General features: G+C 39.9%; 2 protein-coding genes across 3 annotated transcripts; both read right to left on the bottom strand.

Annotated features, from left to right (window-relative positions):
- Positions 1 to 570: 570 nt before the first annotated feature.
- On the bottom strand, positions 571 to 4360 carry akirin2 (akirin 2). The gene is made up of 5 exons (XM_070849572.1): positions 3856 to 4360; positions 3133 to 3267; positions 2120 to 2269; positions 1950 to 2021; positions 571 to 1190 (listed from the first exon to the last, which is right to left on the bottom strand). Exons 1-5 carry the CDS (start codon positions 4025 to 4027, stop codon positions 1180 to 1182), a joined length of 540 nt encoding a protein of 179 aa, XP_070705673.1. The 5' UTR covers positions 4028 to 4360; the 3' UTR covers positions 571 to 1179.
- Positions 4361 to 6394: 2034 nt separating this feature from the next.
- Positions 6395 to 10376, bottom strand: cnr1 (cannabinoid receptor 1). 2 transcript variants are annotated; one of them, XM_070849270.1, is made up of 2 exons: positions 10187 to 10376; positions 6395 to 9467 (listed from the first exon to the last, which is right to left on the bottom strand). In XM_070849270.1, exon 2 carries the CDS (start codon positions 9420 to 9422, stop codon positions 8013 to 8015), a length of 1410 nt encoding a protein of 469 aa, XP_070705371.1. In that variant the 5' UTR covers positions 9423 to 9467; positions 10187 to 10376; the 3' UTR covers positions 6395 to 8012. The 2 variants fall into 2 exon arrangements, with proteins under 2 accessions (XP_070705371.1, XP_070705372.1); XM_070849271.1 differs by having other exon boundaries at positions 10192 to 10376.
- Positions 10377 to 22175: the final 11799 nt, after the last annotated feature.

Here is a 22175-nt window from a genome sequence, read left to right as displayed (position 1 = left end):
AAATATTCCAGACTAAGTAAGTATCATCAGAAAACATCCCTAGTTATTATTTATTGGGGCCTAACAACTTAATCTCATCGGGACTGTTAGAGTGGTTTGAGCTAACCTATAGGCGTTTCCATGGCAACATGGGCACAAATCAACTGTCATCAAATTCCAAATCTTATGTTACTAGATTCTGATTGGATGAAGGAAATAGGTGCGTTCCATTCCAGATTGTTACATCATTTAACACCAAATTTTTAATGTAGGCTGCAAAGTACAAACTTCATCCTATTGGTTATTTTCATAATATTGACTGCAACAATAATCCAGACCAACCGTTTTATAGTTGTACTTCCAGGCTTCTAAAAGCCCGAGTCGTTATCCGTACTTTAAATACTTTTAGACACCCAAAATATTACATTGGCTAAAGTTGATCAATGTTAAGAAAACTAACCAATGTGCACCTTCACTGCACTGAGGTGGCAGATATGAAACGGTTCTGTGATCCCTTCAAAATATAGTGACATTTTTCTCAAATTGAAAAATCATGAAACCCAAACATTTGTGTAAAACACTTTATTCGTGAATTCGTTGAATCAAAGCCCCTTTATACCTACAGCAAATAAAATTATGAAATTTTGATACAATGAACAAAAGTCAAGCAAAAGATAAAAAAAAAAAAAAAATACAGTGTATACAAATGTAATCGCAGTATAACAATGCTGGAAAAAAAAAAAAAGCCAAGGTGCCTGTTCCTGGAGTCCAGTCTGAAGACGGCCTTGGTCTGTCCACTTGTAAAGTCCAATCCCTTTTTCAAAATGTACATATAGAAGATGCACAACTAATGTCGTCTGTGAAATAACTAAATTTGACGAAAATAAAGTTAAAAAAAGGCCAAGTGTGTGGTGGCAGTCAGCCTTTTTATGAAGGCGTCGGAACAAAGCCAAATAAATATTGACACGGCAGTTAAGAGGCCACTGGTAGAGTCACAGGGAGTCCTTGAAACAGGCTGGCAGCAGGAAGCCCTCCCAACTCTGGTAGACACAGCACGCGGGGATGCCACTAACTGATGCCTGAGGCAGTGAGTCCACATAGAGGCGATATGGCACAGCTAGGAGAAAAGTCCAACTAGACCCACAGAGTCCCTGGAGTGGTTTGCAGCAGATAGTATTTGTAAATATCAGAAGACGACACTCAGGAAACATCTGTGGAGGAAAAACACGGCGACGAGAGCATGAGTAACGCATTTCATGTCAGCAGATGGCTTTAGAGATCATCACTGTTACTGGTACAGGACTGTAGGCTGGCCCTCTGGCAGTCAGGAGGCACGTGCACTCTTACATGGTGTCTCCACCTGCGTTCCTTCTGGGCTATTGTACCCTGAAGTGGTGCGATAGTTTTAATAATCACCAGTCTGTCCCTGTGCACCATAACCCAAATGAAATCTTAAGAAAAACTCAATCTAACCTGATTAACACAACAAGTGGGTTTAAAGTTTGATGACAGTTGGACGATCAGGATTCATGACAGCGGAGAGAGACCAATACAGGTTATATAACTGGACTATAAACCCTAGAAGAAAGTTTTCATTAACGCTGTCCTGGCGGCTTAACTTGAGTTGGACACGCTACCTTAAGCTGATTGTGGGGCATTATGACTATGACTCAGGCATTGAAATCACGGTCTTCTTACAGTATACTGCTAAATGTGGAATTAAATTCCACAAAATTCAGAACTGGTAATTAAAGCTCATCTCTACTCTATGACTGAAGTTAATCATAAAATGTTGCCTCAGGCTTTTTAGTCAGCAGATACTATGAAAATGTGGTTCTCTAAAACTTTGAAATGAATTTTTTAACACGCTTACAAACTGTTCTGATAACTGAGGAGACAAACCCACACAAGGAAATTTTGTGGAGACCATTAATGATCTACAAGTGTCTGGCAATAATAAATATACTCACAGCTAGCAGGCTGCTCTCCAAACCGTCGCATCAGTTGATCATGCGTGAACTTGACGAACGCATCGTATTGCTCTGTTGGAAGAACAACTATGAATGAGCACTCTGTATGGATTACTCACTACAAATGGTTTTCTATATCAATTTTTTTTTTTTCTTTTTTAAAATCATACCTGCAAGCTTTGTCGTCAGTATCTCGTCATACTCCTCACGGATTTTGTCTTCTCGCTCTTTCAGTAGTCTCTCACAGATCATCCCAACCTGTCTGAGGGAAAATAAAGGCTGCTCCTTCCTGGTGGGAGACGAGGCACCCGAGGACGTACCTGTTAGCAGAAGTGATATTGCACAATCAATGCAAGACGGATGATATTAAACATGGCTACTTCAGTCAGTCTAACATTATAGAGCTTCAATAGCATATAAATGGTCGACAAAGGTGGATTGTGCATTAGTGCCGTTCGCATTTCCTGTCCAACTCCAAGTAAGAGCATCAGTCCATTTTACTTTATCCACAGAGGATTTGATTAAAAAGAAAAAACACTCCATAATAACAGAAAGAGCAGGATGAGAGGTGCTTTCCATCTCTCCTTGTTTACCTCTCTGGGTAAGGTCAGCTAAGGCTATGGGATTTGTGAGCAATTTTAAAAGGTTAAAAAAAAAAAACATCCCAACTTCTAGATGGCAAAGTGGAAGGATGTGTCACTCATTAGTAACTATTAAGTGTGCCAAATCAAATTACCCTCAGACAGAAAATGGTTGACAAGAAGGCAACGTGTGACTGAATTATAAAATGGTGACAAACAAAATGCCCATTCAGGTTAATATCAGGTTTATAACATGATTTGTGGTCATCCTAAACAAAAGCCGAGCCAAAAAGTCATTAAAAACTTGAGAGCTGGTCACAAAAATGATGACTGCTGCTTTAAATTATGAGCACAATTAAGAGGTAGATGGATTTGGGAAAACTAGCCAATATCCCCATTATATTATATTTATATTTACAGTTTATATTTATATGTTTTATATTCTATTCTATCCTCTCCTTTTTCACTCTTTGGCATTCGGTGCGGATGGCAAAGCAAGATTTTCATTGTACAGGGAAACTTGTTTCTACACTGTATACATGACAATAAACACTTTGAATCTCTTGAATCTTTGAATCTTATGACGGTCTGTTGGTGGTTACCTGGTAGGGCAGATCCACTGTGAATGTTCTGCAGGTCCAGAGGACAGCAGCTGTCTGCCTGCTGGAAAGCACTGTCCAGGTGTCGTCTTTTCTGCAGCCGCTTGTACTCCTGTTTGATGTTGTGCAGAATTTGTTCTGAAACAGAGAGAAAAATTGCCCCATGTTTAGGTGACATCTACACACACATATCCTGCACTTGTTTTTGGAAAAATTCAGATTTTTTAAATTCTATGCGGCCTTGCTGATGCATCCAGATGCATAGTGGCTTTAAGCACATTTAAAGAGACAGTGCAAATCTCTGAATCACCATGTCACTGAACAATAAATACTGCAGGCAACACAACACCCATCCATTAATTACACAACATTTGCACAGACACAGAGGAAATGCTTCATGTTGTGCCCACACTTTACTTCCCCATACCACTTCAAGCTCAGACACTCGTTAATTCATAGAATCAGTGCCGAATGTACAACGGGACAATAGAGATTCACATCATATAGTCTACAATGTGTTTTTACCAACATGCAGCATAAACAACGACAACACTCATTTAACTTGACAAACTGCGTATGGAATTCGTTTAAGCCACACGACAGCCAGCCGTACACACTGGGCGAGTGCTAAAGGGGCAAATGCTAAAGTAGTTAATTTTACACTTAGGAGTCGTTTTTTAACACTAAAGGTGAGTTGACATTTAAATATAAAACGTGAACTCCTACCTGTGGTCAGTCTGGACGACACTTCCCCAAACGGCGAGGGCTCCATACGCAAATACTTCTGAGGTGAAGACACCGGAGACATGATCGGGGCGCATCTCCTTCTTTTGGGGGAAGCCTGACTCATTAGCGGATCAAAGTCCAGAGTCCTTTTCATAGTAGCCCCACAAGCCATCACGCCTCAGCAGGTCTATCAATCTAAAATTTAAATCCCAAAATACCCCGTTGTCTGGGAGAGTCGCTGACCTGGGCCCCGCTAATGCTAGCTTACGTTAGCTAGGTCAAACGGCAATAGCGATTCCGGGCTGCAGAGAAATCCGCAATATTTTCGCTTCTCGTTGCCTTCTGCTGATAAATCTCAGAGAGTTTAAGTTCCCGAATATATCTACAACTAATCTGCATGAAATAAACTACGTTACACTTTGTATAAAACCAGATGACTACAGATTATAGCGGCACTAAATCCAAATGCTCAAAACCACCACAGCTCAGACTAGCTTATCTTTTATTCCGTCCTCTTTGATCGTTTGTGAGCATGCGCAAGGAACGTGCTCATGTTGGTACTTGTAGTTTTTATTCCTCGCTTCGCCTGTTATTCTAACTGGCGTGAATACTACATTTCCCTTAAGCCTTCAAAGTGTCCTTTTTTCAAAATTGTTTTGTTTGCTAACAATCTCGTAAACCACGGCGAAGTTTCAGTTTCATTTAAAACATTTACATAAAAACAGAAACTGAAAAAAAGTTGCTTTTTTGAAAATACGTGTTGATACAAAAGCGCTCTACAGCATGCTCACGTTTATTTTACACAACTGCTTCACTACATGAGCATCAGGCATTTTAGAGGATTTACTTGAAATGATGATTTCAGGAAACATTTTTGTCATATAAAAGTGCATATAAGTTAAACGAAAACCCAGGCCCAGCTTTATGGAAATACAACTTCAAAGAAGAATTAATCCAATGTTTAGGCATTACTGTTATTTCTCAGCCATATTTAAAGTTAAGGATTAAGTACCACTGTGAATAGTCTTGAATTAAATTTCTGGTTCAGACCTGTACAGTATAAGGCAATGAAATGCAGTTTGGCATCTAACCAGAAGTGCAATTAGTAGTAAGTGCAAAAGAGTATGTACAGAATATACAGATCTGTAAAATCTGTTTTTGGATCATTTTCAGATTTTTAAGATAGGCATTAACTAAATTGAACCAAAGATAAATAGTTCTGCAATGAGGTGATCAGGTTTAAGTATGAAGTATGATGACCATAAGAAATGACTTCATGGACATACACTCAAAGCTTGTTCTGGCTGCAAATCTCTCTGGCTGGCATGTAGACACACAAGTCTGACACATTTCCCTTCTCGACCACCCCTTCACAAACACACACACACACACACACACACACACACACACACACACACACACACACACACACACACTGTGGACTGTAAAATGGACAAGGATGTGTGAGCCACTGGTTATTTCAACACTTGTTTTCCTGCAAAAAAAAAAAACCCAAAACATTTTACATCCATGATAATTTAGGACTTCACTAGACTTTGCACTTCTGTGTCATCATCCTGCAGTCGGCCTAATAAACTGGAAAGTTTACCAAATCTATTGGACAATTTGAACAATATGGGTTAAGTAATGAGTTCATGCCTTGTGGTGCCAATTCTTCGACGTCTTGGTCCCAACAAGATTATTTTCTCCATCAAATCATCTGCTAATTGTTGTCTCAGCTACTCGTTTAGTATAAAAATGTCAGAAACCGGTGAATCATAAATTCCTAAAGTTCAGTGTAATAACTAACTATTGTTTGTGTAGTTTGACCAACAGTCAAAAAGAGTTTCAGCTCATCATCACACAAGACAAAGAAAAGTAGCAAATAATGCTCACAAGTGAGACCTAGAACATAATCTTTGGTCATTTTTGTTTGAAAAATGGTCGAAACACTTTTTTCTGTCAATCAACAAATAAATAAATCAACTAACTGTACTGGCTCTAGTCTAGTGTTGTATTCAACCTTAATTCCAGCCTTTCACACATGCTTAAGTAAATCAGCCTTCTGGCTTTTCGGAGATTGGAGTATTTGGTGGATAAATGAACAAAATCCTGCTGACATCTGTGCGAGCAGATGTTGCTATTTCCCTGTCCTTCTAAGCCGAGAGATGAGAAGAACAGAGCAGCTGTTGCTGTCAGAGGATGTCGTGGCAGCCATTTTATTACAATTTGTCACTTATAGGAAGTAACCACAGTAATAGAGTAACTAAGAGAGCCGAAATGAATGGGTAGAGACGCCCTCGTTCCTCAGAAAAGTTGCCAATGTTGACAATGGGAGATCTTCCACAAGGGGGCGCTATAACATCACTGATGGATTTGGGCTGCTTTCGGCTCAGACTCTGGCTTCCTCTCGGAGTCTGTGTTCCTCTTGAGCCAGTGATTGTTGGATTAATGAAGCAAAAATGTGCTGTGACCTCCTGTTTCCCATCATCAAACAATCACTCAAATAACTGCAGGCGAAAATGACAACCAGCTGCGACTTTATTCAAAAGTTTGAAAACAGCGATACTAAAAACACTTGACTGATTGTGATTTTTAAGTCATAGATTCCTCATTATGTCACCACTGCACAGAAGCCACTTGACAGTTGACATTTTGATCTTCAATACTCAATAATACAAGAGGCAGCAAAGCATACTGATAAACAGCTTTCTGGATAACTTTACACCAAGATAAATGTCTACAGAACAATTGTGCTGTGAGATTTCTAGATTAAAATTACTACATCATCTATTAAATCACATCTTCTCAGATTCTTTTGCAAGGTCTGTCGTCCAGTCTCCACACAATGCGTACACACAGACTTCCATTCAGGTAACCAGGTCTGACCCTTGCTTCTTTGTTGAGATAAGTAAAATTAACAGCAGACATATTTTTATTTAGAGTTACGCCAAAGGTACTTCACTAGGCCTGTGCATGGGTTGCTTTTATTTTCCGAAATAATGCCCCGCTGCAACAGTAGCACTAAAACAACTCACTGCAATGACCAAAAGGCTTGGGGTTGGAAATATATCACCAAGTCACAAGGTATCACACACACACAAGGCTGAATCCAGTAAAATCGTACATTTGATGAAAGCAGCTATAGTCAGAGACCACATCAGTTTGTTACAGTAGTGACCAGCACACTGCGTCCAAGTTCACTTTTGATTTGCCCAAGCTTTGTCCAAAAGCTTGTTGATGTTGTTGCTGAATTAGTCGATCTGAACACTTTATTTTGCAAGGAAACACTGTACAGTTGTTAGGTATACATCTGAACAAAGACACGTTATTCTAAAGGTCTAACAGCTAGCGAGTAAAGAAATGGACAACAGGGACGATCGTCACTCTGCCGCAGAATTTCAGATTTGACAAACCAATCTATTCATTACCTCCATCCAGTTAATTTGTGATGGTGGCGTTTTTTTTTTTTTTTTTCATCTTGGTCATGAATCACCTCTCATTTCTCAAAATCTCATCACACATTTGCCACTCACTGAGTGTTGTCAGAAGAAGTACAAAAGGGACATTTTAATGACAAATTTGGGAAATAAACAATCAGAGTCATTTGAACTTTTATTTTTATATATATATATGTATATATATATATATATATGTATCATGTCCTCATAGAAATGTCTGTATGCAACATGTACATGAAGCCTGTAGAAAGTCAAGGTGCGAAGATGTGTTTTTATTTATGGTGCAAGACACATGTTAAAGTCTAAATGACACTGTAAAACATCTCGAATTAAAAATGTCAGTAGCCCCTTATCCCATAAATGAAGATATATTGTTTTTCAAAACCTGAATTCACAGTACAAAAATATAATATGCCTTTCACTAACTGGATATCATGAAGTCTATGGTAAACAGCAGACTTATGATAGTCTTTGATAATCCTTTCAGAGTGTGAGTCCTTTCTATGAACTTGCAATACCGTTTGGCACTTTGGCACACCATGTACTCATACACTAACATAAAATAATGCAACCACTAAAGCGTCTATGTGAGGATGTATTTCAATGCTTTCTCAGGAATATCTAACTTCTGCTTTATTGTGTTGAATGGCGTTGTTTGGAGAAGATGACATTTACACAGTTCCCCTTGACAGCCAATTAGACAGCCTCTGCAGAAGTTTCAGTTGACACAGACATTGTTACTTTGGCTATTTTCACAGTGGTCTTCACGCAGCTCTCTGCAGCCCTGTTGGCAGAAATGTTGGCATTTCTGTTCTGGCAGTCTGACTCGAGGCTATTGTCCAACTGCTGGGCACTGCCCCTGCAGGCACTGCAGGAGCTGAGGAAGGCATGCCGCAGGTCCTTGCTCCTCAAGGCATAGATGATTGGGTTGACAGTGGAGTTGAGAAGGCAGAGCATGCTGCAGAATGCAAATACTGTCTTGATGTCATCGTCCATCTTCCAGAAGAGGTCATAGACCATGATGGCGAGCAATGGGCCCCAGCAGATGACCAGCACCACTAGGATAAGCACCAGTGTCTTGGCCAGACGGATGTCCATGCGTGCCTGCTCAGGCCGTGTGGTCTGCACTTTAGTCCCATCTGCTGAGTAAACAACAAGGCTCTTCTGGGAGGTGCGGCTCAGCATTCGCACAGCGTGGTGGTGCGCTTTCCACAGGATGTATATGTAGGCGTAGATAATGAAAAGAACCAGCACACTGGTGACACCGATCCAGAACAACAGGTAGTTCTCATCAATCAGAGGGAATATGTCTGAGCAAACAGAATTGAGGCGTTTACAGTTCCAACCCAGCAGAGGTAGCACTGCGATGACGATGGAGATGGTCCACATCATACAGAAGGCAATGACAGCCTTGGTCCGTGTCACAATGCGCCTGTAAGCGAGAGGCCGGTGTATGGAGATGTAGCGGTCAATAGCAGTGAGGAAAAGGCTCCCAACAGATGCCGTGAACGACGCTGTGACTCCACCCAGCTTGAAGAGAAAAACGTTGGGGCTGTCCTTCCTGTGGAAAACATGGAAGTCCAGAAAGCTGTAGACAAATATGACACTTCCCAGGAGGTCAGCCACAGCCAAACTGCCAATGAAGTGGTAGGACGGCCGGCAGCGGAGGGTGCGGGACTGCAAGATGACGCAGAGCACCACCAGATTCTCCAGCACCGTAAAGGTACCCAGAGTCAGAGACATCACAGCCACAGCCAGCTGCTGGCTGGGGGTCAGGATCATGAAACACTCCATGTCCATAAAGTTCTCCCCACATTGTATATTATTAGTCTCATCTCTGAATGTGCTCCTGTTGCCAAACAAGTCTGTGGCATTGGTGGGGTAGAAGGGGATGCCCTTGAGGATGAGCTCCTCGTCTGGAGGTACTTTGTCTGGGAAGGAGTTGCTGCGGAAAGCAGATAAGGGCTTCTGCAGAGAGAAACCCGCCTTGAAGTCTGCATCATTGATGGGGTCATCGTAGTTAGCATCGTTGGAGCCCAGATACTGTAAGCCAGATGTAATAGTCCGGAAGGTGGTGTCCGCCACACCATCCAGCACAGATTTCATGGCTGTGTCTGAGGGTAATACTGCAGTCTAAGACACCTGGACAACCTACAAATTGACGACAAACATTTCAGACATGTTTGAAAAACCTAATAAAAAAATCTATCTATCTACAGCAGAGCAATGTTTGATATAAAAATGCCTTAAAAGTGGGATATTTTTCCACATTATGCAAATATTAATATTTCTCATTCAAAATTTTTGGAAACATTTTGAATCTTTAATAGTGCCACTGTAACATAAACCACATCTAGTCTCTGAAAGCTGGTGTACAGAAAACATACTTATAAAAACATGAGGCTGAAAATAAAAAAATTTAAATTAAAAAAACGCCTCTTTTTTCTCTGACGTGCAGTAGCAGACAAACAATATAGCTCCTCTATAGCACCTATACCTGTACAGACCAGAACACTATTGTAAAACAGACACAGAAGCTGATTATCTCTATGTAAAACAACATAGAGGCTGTGCAGGCTCAAATTCAGTGGTATAGTTTACTGTATTAGTAAACAGCAGGATGATTGCTATCAAATAATTTGGAATTAGAATTGCAGAGTTCTTTTTGTGTTAGTGCAGGGAATCTAGATTTATTATCAATCTGGCGCAAGAAGCGCAGATGAATTCAGGAATCCGCGCAATAAAAGCAAAAAAACACATACTTTCATGCTGGGACAAACACCACAAAGCATTTAAAGTACTAATACAAGCAGGAAAACAGCATTAATAGCCGCGATTAAGCGTTTAAAAGCGTAAAAGTGCTCCTTTACCTTACATAATTTTTCCAAGTGCGCAGAATCGCCCTTTATCACCGCGCGTTAATCCAAGTCAGAGGCACATCATCCAACCAACACAGATCTTATATAAAAGGAAAAGACAACCAGCATGCATGGGTTAGGATGAAACCACCAGCATTATTGTAATTATTAGTTTCTTTTCCAAATTCTACATGTGACACAAGTTTTGGTTTTTTAAAAATTTTCAGGTGTCTTGTCGCTCTTGGAGTGCGCTCCTGCTGTGTGGATGCTGACTGCTGCTGCTGCTGCCGCCGCTGCTGCTGACTCCAGCGTCTCTCCAAGCTTGTTCTCTGTGTCTTCACACTTATGAAGCGTCGCCCCTTCAAGCTCTGTCACGTGTTTCCATATAGCTCTAACTGCCCAACCCGTGAATCTGTTAGGAGCGTGCATAGGAATAAGGGAGACGACGGCAGCGGTGGTGCTGCTGGTGGTGGTGGAGGCTTATAAAAAAAAGATCTGATTTGAATTCCCAAAGCTCCTCTGAGGAGACTGCGCGCTCGGACAAAGAACCAGCATCAACACAAGTCTAGATTATGAACATGAGTGTCTTATCTTCCTAATTCATGAGGTAATTGTGAACACAGCTTCTACTTTGCGCAGGAACAATAAACTGCATTTCTCCTTTAAAATCCCCACATGAAGATAACTTTCTAATAGCATTGTCTTGGCTTTCCTTTCGTTTTCGCCTTCAGAGGCAGATGGAGGTTGCAGACTTCATTGACAGTCAGCGCATGTCTGTTTATTGTGTGAATAATTAACCAAAGTTGAGGATCTCAAAGAATAGACAGCAGACTTAATCATTTTGATGTTGGCTGAGCTGAACCCAGTCACTTTCACGCATTTCCCCTCTTTATTAATAGCTGTTTTTACTTTGAACCTGTCAAGCTGTTTACTTGATATTTCCTGCTCCAACGCCAACTATTTTCAGGGCTTAAAAGAGAGTCATTGTTTGGATGGAAATGCAACGAAAATACTTAATTGGGGGCTCTCATCAGGATTAGCCAGCTATTTATCAGCAACATTCAATCAGATTACACACCATCACTCATCAGATCCTGCTATGAATCACCATAGCAAAGATACAGCCTTTGTTTGGCCTTAATAAAAACAGATCCAATTCACTGATTATGAATGATCTAATTTGCATTCACTCATTTAGTCATCTTACACAACAGCAGAATGGGTGGCTGCATTGTTGCAGATAAAATGAGAAATAGATGCATTAACGTCCCATTTTGCAGCCACAGATTGCCTCTGCAGACAGACCGTGAAAACCTTGTGCCACCTCGGGACTGAAATGAGGATATGGCTCCATCATCATCACAGGTGTAATTATTAATATCACTCAGCCAAGGCTTCCGTCTCTGTGTGAAGTGAACGAAATGAGAATGAATTTAGTAGATATTTATGGTCAGAAAATGGCAGAAATGTCCAAGAAACAGATCTCTGAGAGTTTCAGGCTAATATTCATGTGCATTTATTTGTCTTTTTTGGCTAAATTGACTTAGTGTAAACAGCTGAGTTAGTTAAAAATCATCTCTGAGCCAATTCTTAAAAATCTTTAAGCAAACTGAGAAAGAGCACATTATTTACAGTTATGATCTGCTGGACTAGACAGAGATAAAAGCTGAGCTCTGCACACTGATTCAAACCTGAGAGCAGGCCAAAATAAAAGCCCTCTTCCTTGCTGATAACTGATTGGCTCCAGCGGGGTAACTGGCAGATAAATGCCTTGTTCTAGGAAGCATCAAACGACTGAGAGGAGAGAAACACCAGTTTACTTCTTCTGCTTGGTGTGTCTCGGATTGTACAGGAGCTTGAAGTAATGAACCTCTAGTATCCAGTTAGCCTGGATACTGGAAAACCCTTAGATGCACTTTGACTATTAGAGAGTATCTGTGTGTGATGTTTCAGTGCCTTCTATATAACGCTCTGATCTTGTGCTCTAGTTCACATTCTCATTGTTTGTACCTTCAACATTTCATAAGCCAAACAACTGTGTATCTTTGATTTCCGCTAAATCTGTTGAGGGTGTTTTTCCAAACAAATTCATCTGATGGATTTCTCTGTGTATTATGCATGAGTGTCATCGTAAAAATCGCAGGATTATAGAAAAATATGCTTTTTATGGAGGGACTGACGCTGAAATTTGTTGTTTGTTGACCTTGAAGCTCAGGGATCAGCAAATGTTTACAATTCATCCTGAAGAAGATACAAATGTGTGCATCAGATTTTGTGCCATTTCGTTGAGTAGATGATAAGGGACAGTGGGTTAACACTTTGGGAGCACTGAATGAAAGGGGATCACTACACTTATTAGACAGCATCATCTGGGGACCATGAATATCTGTACAATATGTCATTTACAATCCATCCAGTAGTTGTTAAGATAATTCAGTCTGGGCTAAATTGGTGGACCGACCGACTGACCATCTACCACTGCTATCCCTGAATACAACCCAGAAATGGAAGGTACAACAGCACCAGCAGATCTCGTACCGGCTATATATATATATATATATATATATATTTCAAATGTAAATTTCACTTAAGCTTGATTGTTATTGACAGGATGCTGCAATACATGCTGGTTTTACACTGATTGATGCTGGTTCTTACATCTACAGATAATTTCTGTAGAGCGTACTTAGTGTAAGTATTCACATCCATATGATTGAAATCTGGCAGAAACTTAAAATGTACTTCAATGAAAATGACGTCTCTGAAGCCTGGATACATACTATCCTCCCCGTTGCCCATGTGCAGTAAGTAATTGTTTGTCTCTTATGTCTGCTTAGACATAGAACAGCCATAAATCTAACTCACATCTTCTATAAAACAGCTTCAAGTGTGGTGTCAGTCTTACTCTACACATAAAAAAATGATATGACAAATACTAAATGTTCCAGCAAAAATGTTGAATACAATTTGAATTTCATCAGCTTATTATTCTGAACCCAGCCACTGAGACTTTGTTATATCCACCACACAGAGCAGTTAGACTTTAGGCAGAAGGGTTGTTTGCCAAACTGACTGGTGTACTGTGACAGTTTTCTGACTTGGTTGGCATGTTAACCTGTGAGTGAGCAATGAGTGATGGCTCAAGCAAAGCTCACGGCCATCTGCGATTGAGTTGTGGTACATAACATTTTGTCCTCCAGTGACTCACTTTGAGTCCATGGATCAGAATAAAGAGCTCAGGGGGAACAAAAAAAAACTGCCGTCAGGAAGTATTATGTGATCTCTATTCCAGCTGACTAACTGATTGCTATTCAGTGGTAAATGTCAGGCTCCTCAGTTTACACTTTATTTCCATTTGAGCATATCAATATGCAATGATAGAAAATTACTTCCGTAATCAAGAAAAGTTCATTTCTGAACACATCATCAGCATTAATGTGATATGTCAACATTAAGGTGCAAGAGCCATTACACCAGCTGTTTCTAAGTTCCAACATTGCTTAATTATGAAATACATTTACTAAGTGAATATTAACGCATTATTAAATTGAAATGGGTTGCAACCTGCAAACTACCTCTTTTGTAGAAGTTACTGAATTACTGAATATGTAGGCTCAGTATAGTGTATATAGTATATACACCATATATAGTATACCTTTTTCGCAGCTGGCTGAACTGGCTACCTTACAGTATCAATGTTAGCTCGCTATAGTTCTTATAAAGGTTATCTGTCACTAAATATTTACACACAGTCAGGTGTAACTTTTGCCTTGCTAACTGAACATGAAAACTGAGAGAATTAGTGGTAGCTTGTTACATGACTCGTTTAGCTTGAAGAGTTAAAGAGGTGGTGTGGATTATGGTTCTCACATCTGAAATGAAACCTGATCAAAATGCTGTTTAATGGTTAATGGTTTAATGGTTTCTGGGATGGTGAGCTTCCCAGCAGTGCGGATTTTCAGAAGTGTGTGTGTATGCGTTTGTGTGTGTGTGTGTGTGTAATATATGATATATGATCTGAGTTGGCGATCTTTGAATCCTGCACTTGCTGCTTCAGGCTACAGCAGACAGTAACATTACACATGGCACAAGGAGGCGGTGAACCATTGCCTCCATGTGCCATAATACCTGCAGGGATACCACACAAACAATCAAATAGATCAAAAACCATAGGTCGTATCACTGGACAGATTCCTCCGTGAGCATCGGAAGAGTTTGTTGAAGGTGTAGATGTGTAATTTGTGTGGATAGAGTCAAAGATGACGAAAATATCACAGGTCCCAAATGTGTTTGATCAAACGTTTGAGGCAAAATAACATTAGAGTGAAAGAGACAGGGATCTTTCGTTTGCTTTGAGGCTGAAAAAGCTGTGAGTATGATTGCTTCCATAGTTACATGTCTATGACCGGCACACATTTTGTTGAATAAATCATGCATGTGAAATGAAAACTGTGGCAGTGGGAGTGAGTTTAACACGGGATTTTTAGACAATTTTAAAACTCCTCTGCACTGATGATGTCACCCACTCTCGCTCTGAAAAATCCTCCCCACACACACTAATGAAAACATTTTTAAATTTTAGATCTCCACAAATTTTGCGTTATTTTCTGCAATTGCGTGAAAACAGTCGAGCCGATCTCTGAGAAAATACATAGCACACCATTTCCAATCAAGCCGCAACGTTAGATGCATTTTTTGTGACAAGTTCTTCTGCAAAAAATATACAGAAGAAGAATAAAGAAAATAGTTATGATGGATAATAATACCTTATTGCCTGTTGTCCTATTATGCAAAGCATCGCGGCACTGAAGTGGGCCTGCACACCACAGTTAAAAGTTCAGATTGACCAAAAGGTGTCGGTCAGTTAGATTAGAATAACTGTATAGTTCACATTTATTCCAGACTGCATTAATACCACTAACTCTTACGAACTTTGAAACACAAGTTTTTCCATGTGAATGAAGCAAAGTTAGATATTGGCAGCTAAGTTATGTACACATCCCAAAAGTGTGTTCAGCCCAGACACACAGCAAATTTTTGTCTTGCCCTACTCGAACGAACATAGTTGTGAAAGTGTTTTAAGGAGTACTTAGCAACCCACAAATATTCATCCATAACAGCCGATGGGAGTGCTCCTTCTAGAAAGTATGCCATTAAAGCTACCTGTGCTAATGGTTGCGCTTAATACTGAGGAAGGCAGCTAACACTGGTGCTAACTGGGTCCGTAGTGAAGTACAACCAACAGCTTACTTACGATGTTATGTTATGCTATGGTTTTGCGCACTTTTCCCAAGCCCTCCTCTTTTTTGTTCACTCTCTGTATAGTAAAGATGTTGAATCATAGATTCAACAAGTTGCGACAATATTTTTGTCCTCCATATCTGATTCTCAGTGATAGGCTTTTACGACACGTGTCGTACCAGTTTTCTGAAGTTGAGACTTTTGCGAATATTCCCAGCAGGAATATTTTCATCTTTGCATTGACTTTGCATGTAATTGTACCACGTGAAAAATTTGCTTTGCTTTTGGTCTGAATATACCTTTAAACTGTTACATTTTGGAAGTTTTGTTGCTATAGTGAATTTATTTTTACTTGGCTAATCAGATTTTCTCAGTGAGTACTAATGAAAGACTTCACACACAAACTTAGTGAAGGATTTACAAATAGCTAGTGGAACCAAATTCATGAGCGCGACAGGTTAGGCCCATGAAGTGCCAAGTGCTTCCTTGCCTTCCATGGTTCATATTACAGTGATGCTGAATGAGAGGCAGATAGGAGTTCACTCAGGCCTCATAATCCATTCTGGACCAGTCTTACATTCTGCCTCTTTCTTGCAGGCTGTGCCACACTCAAGGCTTTTTCAGGAAGGAGCTTTGGCAGAATCCGAGCCAAAATTCCCCCTATACCTCACTAGCGCATCACTAATAACCTCATCAATATGACAGGCCAACTAAAGCTGAATAAACAAAATCTTGGATTCCAGCATTCGTCTAAGCTTTGATTCCCACTGGTATTCCCCTGATCTGAATCTTGAAATCGCTGCTGTCATTGAGAAACATGAGAGTTCAGTTGCTCATGCTTTTACTAAATAGACCAAACCGGTGATTAAGGTTATCACATGGCCTGTGCATGAGTCAACTCCATCTGAAAATAGGCCACATGTGTAAGCAGATACTTTTGTCTTTTTGCCAGTAAGCAGTTCCACTAACTTAGAGCTCATTTTTCACATGTGGCACTTGCTCATAATTCTGTGTGTAATGCTGAGAAAACTGGAGAGACGAATGAGTCTTTCTCTGGTGCCTCCATAAATAGACACGATCTAGCTATTAAGTTTGTGTGTTGATGTTTGCAGCTGCAGCGTCGGTTCATGACAAATTACAGCTTCTACGACGACCCCACTGAACTTTTACTCAAAATGCTAAATAATAATCAGCAATTGTGATGAATAGATTTGATTAGTTTGAAAACAAGAGTTAAGGGTTATCAGTCGATGAATCTAATCTGTATCTATTGTGGCAGGAGAAGAGGCGTCACCACACTCTGTATCAAATTATTGGTGAGGAATGTTTCCATTGTTAGCCCTTCCACCTTGAAAGCCTCTGTAATTTCAGAGGGACACCCCATATTGAAACACTGTCAGCCAAACACTGGGTTTGTTTATGCTTTTATTGATTCCATGTTTTGTGTTCAAAGACACTTTTACATGTATAAATCACACGGCTTGAAAAAATGAAGCAAAAACAGACAGTAAATAACAAAAAGGCTGATAACACAGGTAACACAACATCATTTAATGACTAATAAAGATGAGGCGGTTTGATCAGTGCGCGCTACTGTCCTCCCACATGTTTCTCTTGGTATAGGTAGACATGTTAAATTGACTGTACTGTTACTATCCTGCAAATTGTATGTTTCTATTGTACACTAAAATTGTTCTCTGTCTTAAAATAGTTAAGCACATTGACATATAATTTTGGTAATTAAAACTGCCTTATTAGCCACATCTGCAACGTCGGTCCACTACTTTTGGCTGAAATATGTCAACATGGATGGATTGCCATTAAACCATTCATGTTATTTATGGTTCCCAGAGGATGAATCTTACTCACCTTTTTGATCCCCTGACTTTTCCAACTTGCAATCTTTCCAATATTTTGGTTTATGAACAAAAGCCTCTAAATGTCAGCATGCTCATGTTAGTATTTATCATGACATGCCTGCTAGCATAGTTCTAGACTTCTGTGTCTTCTCTTGGTCTCATTGCATGTACAAATGTTCTGTTTTTCTCTGTTTGTAGCAGGTCATACTATCTTGGCAGATGAGTATGTTTGTTTGAATGCAAGTATAATGACAGTAAATCTAACTTAGGTTGCACTGATCTGTCCTGCTCTTTTCTAGCATGTGGCTTGCAATCAAAATTCATCCCCCAACAACATACAGTGCATGCCAGGAAATATATCTGTCTGCAGAAGTGTGTGTACCTGTGTAGATGTATGTTCATGTGATCAATATGTCCAGTTTGTCAGTATACAATATATACTGTGTATGTTGTTTTATTTGTCCTAAAAGTAATAAGTAAAAGTGGATGTTGGGAGAAAGGCATCATGGTGGTGAAATAGGAGACAAAATGCACTGCAAGCTGAAAAAAATGAAAATCATCATTTGTTTATCACCCTCTCCCTGCTAAACTTATACGAAATGCATTAAAGGCGGGATGTCTCACATGGATGAGCACCACAGCCCTCCGCTGCTGCATGTGGACTGATGATACTGCATTTGCAAGAGTCCTCATACACATTTTATGAATCACAAGTCAGAACGACTAATGTTGGTGAGCGTGCTGCGCCCTAAGCTGAAAATCAGGAGACACAAAAAAAAGGTTCATACCAACTTCATCTTATCACATACAGGCCTCCAGCTACTGACTGTACACTGACTGTAATCCTAATGAAAGAGGCAAACTATGAAGGCACAGAAGACTGTAGTACTTTAGTGAACTGTTTTTAACTGCAAGCTTAAGGAGAAGTATTTATCCTGTGAGCTGACCTGTCAGAATTACATCAAGTCTAAGCTGCCAATTAATTTTCACAGTTTTAAAGGAATAGCTGTATTCAACATATAGTGCGACGCAGTCGTTCTGAGGTCCTCTTAGTAGCTGTTCTGGAGCTTTCAATCATATCATGTGATCTTCATCAGATGATGGAGTTTGTTTATGCTTTCAAGCCAAGCTGGACAAAGAATCCTTAAAGTAGTCAGAATTTTTTTATTTTTTATTTGAACATCTACCTTTTCATGACGACTGAGCAAACTACCATTGCTGATGAAGACCATGTGTTATGATCGAAAGCTCCGGCTACTAAATGGACATCGAGGTGAGATTGTTTTTAACAAGGACTGTTTCCGAGGTCAACAAAGATGATCTTTGAAAATAAGATTTGTCAATCTTGTTTCATCAGCTAATTAAAGCTGTGCTCTGAAAGATCCTGCTGAGAGGATCATTTATCATGACAAAAAATAGACGTAGTTCTGCATTTGGAGATTAGAGTGTGCAGGTCTGGTTGCTTTGATGCCTGCTCATGTCCTCTTCAGCATCTGATTCATTAGCATCTGATTGTAGTGTGTGCTTGTGTTTTATGTTCCTTCTCGTTTTGTTCGTTTATTTGTCATGTGAGACATTCCTGATACAAGCGTGGATATGGAGGATTAATGACAGGTGGCCTCTCTGCTGTTTGCAGATATTTTCTCCTCCTGGTTTCACCAGGCTGTAATCCTCACTGTGTACTGAAGCAGTCTGCATTTCAACTTGACACAGATCAAATGAGGATCACCACCTCTGAGGCGGTCTGCACAATCCTCCCAGAACAAAGAGGCCCGTCCCGTCCACGTTGCGGTGCTATTCTTCAGACAGCTTAAGAAACACAGAGAGACTGGCTGCCTGTCATGCAGGCTTTGTGTCAGACTGTGGTGGTGGGCAGATATGAGCAGGGCAGCTGGTGAGGATGCCCGCTGGGCGCCTCCTGTTTCGAGGTGCTCCAAGTAAGACTGACGGGGAGGACACCCGAGGCTGACCAGGACGCACTGGATGATCACGTATCCCATCTGGACTGGGAATGCCTGAGGCTCCAACTCATTAAAACTTACTAGTCACAGTGATAGCTGAATTTAAATTAGATATTTTTTTTAAAAAGTATCACATTTAATGAAAGAAGACAAAATTAATCAGTAATCAGTGATAAACAAATCTTATGCTCGGAGACATCTGTGAGACATCTGGGAATGTTTGTTGTGTTAAACAAAACAGCAATATTTATGATATCTGGATCTAATAGACACAAATTATTTTCACAGTCTTACTCTGTGTAAACGCTGTGTCTTCACAGATGATGACAAATTACCCCTGAGATCATGATTTGGTCGCTATGGCCGTTTAATGGTGGGCAAAACACAAAGACATCTGAATGAAATAATGGCCAAATATCCGCAGCTCTTCCTCCCGAGGCAACTTTAAGAAAGTGATGACAATATTGATAGTGGTAATATTAAATCCAGCAACTTTAATATGAAATTATATCACCTCTCTGAGATTTTTCGCTGCAGGATATTATTGGACTAAAGAAAGCATAAAAAATTCTCTGAGTTAATTTAATCTGTTTTGAATGTTTTAGAAATGTTCAAAATCGTCAAAATCACAATAGGAACCAGTTTATTGGACAGATTCACTGCCCTCAGTGTATTGTACTTAGACAGAGAATAGACAGCAAAAAATCAAGGGCAATAAAGCTGAACAAAGTTAAACATAAATAAATATAAATTATGGTCAAGTAATATGGTCTATATGTAATGTCAGGTATACTCTAGTCGCCTCTTTACAGGCCGCAGTATATGAGATGTGAGATCAATTCACCCCACTGATGTTTATTTTAATGAAATTCAAAACTGGAGAGTGGAGATCCAAAGAAATATGTGAGGCTAAAGTTGGAGCTAGTGTGTATAAAATGATTCACAGACCAGCAGAACTCTTTCAATTCAGTGGGCTGGTGCAGCCATAAAGACATGGATCCCCGAGCTTAAATTATCGTCGGGTTTCCATTCACATGAAGCGTCCACTGAAGCTTCTGCTCCTCCGAAGAGACAAAAAATGACGGTAGACAAAAACATCAGATTGAGTGGGGCGTTGAGAAGACTGTAACATTCTTCAAATTAATACATGAGACAAACGTAAAAGCCACATTTCCACCATGTTTTCCACACAGTTTTTCACAGTTTGAAGTTAGAATGGCACCCGTCAGCACTTTATCTAAACAAACAGACTCCTAATAATTTCATAATGGTAGTGAATAGAAATGCATGCATTAATTTTCTTTTTTTTTGCAGTTTTCCCTCAACATTTGTTTACAATACATTTGGAATGAAACTAAGCAACAGTAAACATCATGAAGCTTCACTAAAAGGGGAGAGTGGGGGCTTCCATGAGCGATGGGGTCCTACACGAGTGCACATTTCTGCCAACATTAGACCAGCTTTGTTTATTTCACCTGGGAGATTTCTGTGTTTGTTATGTTCTGTGTTTGTTATATTCTGTATGTGTCTGGTAGGAAAAGATGATGTGGTCATTTGCATATGTCAATCAAATCAGACACACCCACACAGGTTTTGGAGCATTAAACTATTAATAATTAATACAATGTTTTATTTTTCTGGACATAAACTTTGATTGCTGCATATTTAGTCATGAATGTTTCATTTCACAGCAAGTAATAAATATGTTTCAGATAATAAAGATGATTTTGGCATAATGGGGGAATATCAAGATTTACACTTTAATAATAATGCATTTCTTACATGAGGTAATATTTCCACGAGGAAAAGAACTACAGCTGCAAGGTGAATTATAAACTGGGAAATCACCCTGAGAGAATTGTCAGAAAATTCAATATGAAATCATGATGTTTATTGTACAACAAGTAAGTATAATTTACAATTTACTTCACATTTTAAGACATATTGGTCTGGAAATTTACTACTGATCATAAACGCTGAAAACCTTTTTTTTTTTTTATTGTGTAACTGAGGGAAAATGTACTTGTGTACCTGCCAAACTCAATGCTTTCACGCTGACCTACTGTATGCACCTACCTGCCTGGCTGTGAAGTGCAAACATCCCATCTCTCTCCACTGAACTGGCACGACAGCCTTAGATATACTGTTGGCATGACAACCAGTGAGGATTGAAATGACTACTCACATGACACAGCCAAGGTTGAGCACAGACAAAGCAAGAGAACATAATCAGTTTTTTCCACAGGGAAAGACTTCACAACAGTTAGCGTTGCACCAAAAAAAGGGGCCAGTAACAAGATGTTCTGTGCCAATTATCCAGGGACATCCAGTAGGTGCAAGGATGCCTCCTCTGCTGCACAACAGAGCTGAAGTGGGTGTATATTCCAGCCAAGCACATCGTGATCCGACAAGTGTTACCGAGCTACGCACAAATGGTGCATTACAGCTCCTTGAGGAAAGGTGAGGAGACAAAGAACAAAAGAAAAATGAGTAGGAAACCGTAAACATCTGTTATCTGAACCAAGGTTAGGCTTGGGTGTCATGGCAACCTGGTCCCTTTGAATGAGATGTTGATGTTGCTGCATCATGAAGGCTGAATAGCAGGCCTCTGAGTGTCAGCAGACATTCACACTAGTGTCCAGCACCCGTCCTCTGACACCTCAGCAGAGGACACACAACCTTTACTTACACAGCATAGTTTTCTGGAAGGTGTAACACCCAACGAGATGTTCAATATATATTAACGGGAGGGGGTAAAGTACTAGTTGTCTCTGCAACTAGTCCAATAATTCCTGACTCTGGATGGCTCCGACATTTTCCCGCTTATACCATGGTCACTTAACAGAGGAAAGAAATGAAGACCATTAATTTATATTTTCATTTAACCACGTTAACTCCTGAGTATTTGACTAATACCTGGAACAATCATTACCATCCCAT

Source organism: Pempheris klunzingeri, chromosome 18, assembly GCF_042242105.1.
Source record: "Pempheris klunzingeri isolate RE-2024b chromosome 18, fPemKlu1.hap1, whole genome shotgun sequence".
In the NCBI taxonomy this organism is placed as follows: Eukaryota; Metazoa; Chordata; class Actinopteri; order Acropomatiformes; family Pempheridae; genus Pempheris; species Pempheris klunzingeri.
This window is presented reverse-complemented; position numbering and strand designations above follow the sequence as displayed.

What these genes read in the sequence shown, in the direction of transcription:
- cnr1 (XM_070849270.1), bottom strand. Translation starts at nt 9,422, where the DNA reads ATGAAATCTGTGCTGGATGGTGTGGCGGACACCACCTTCCGGACTATT.
- akirin2 (XM_070849572.1), bottom strand. Translation starts at nt 4,027, where the DNA reads ATGGCTTGTGGGGCTACTATGAAAAGGACTCTGGACTTTGATCCGCTA. An exon ending in GTCGTCCAGACTGACCACAG is followed by an intron (nt 3,268 to 3,855) that starts GTAGGAGTTCAC and finishes TCTCTGTTTCAG; the next exon opens with AACAAATTCTGCACAACATC. An exon ending in CAGTGGATCTGCCCTACCAG is followed by an intron (nt 2,270 to 3,132) that starts GTAACCACCAAC and finishes TTCTGCTAACAG; the next exon opens with GTACGTCCTCGGGTGCCTCG.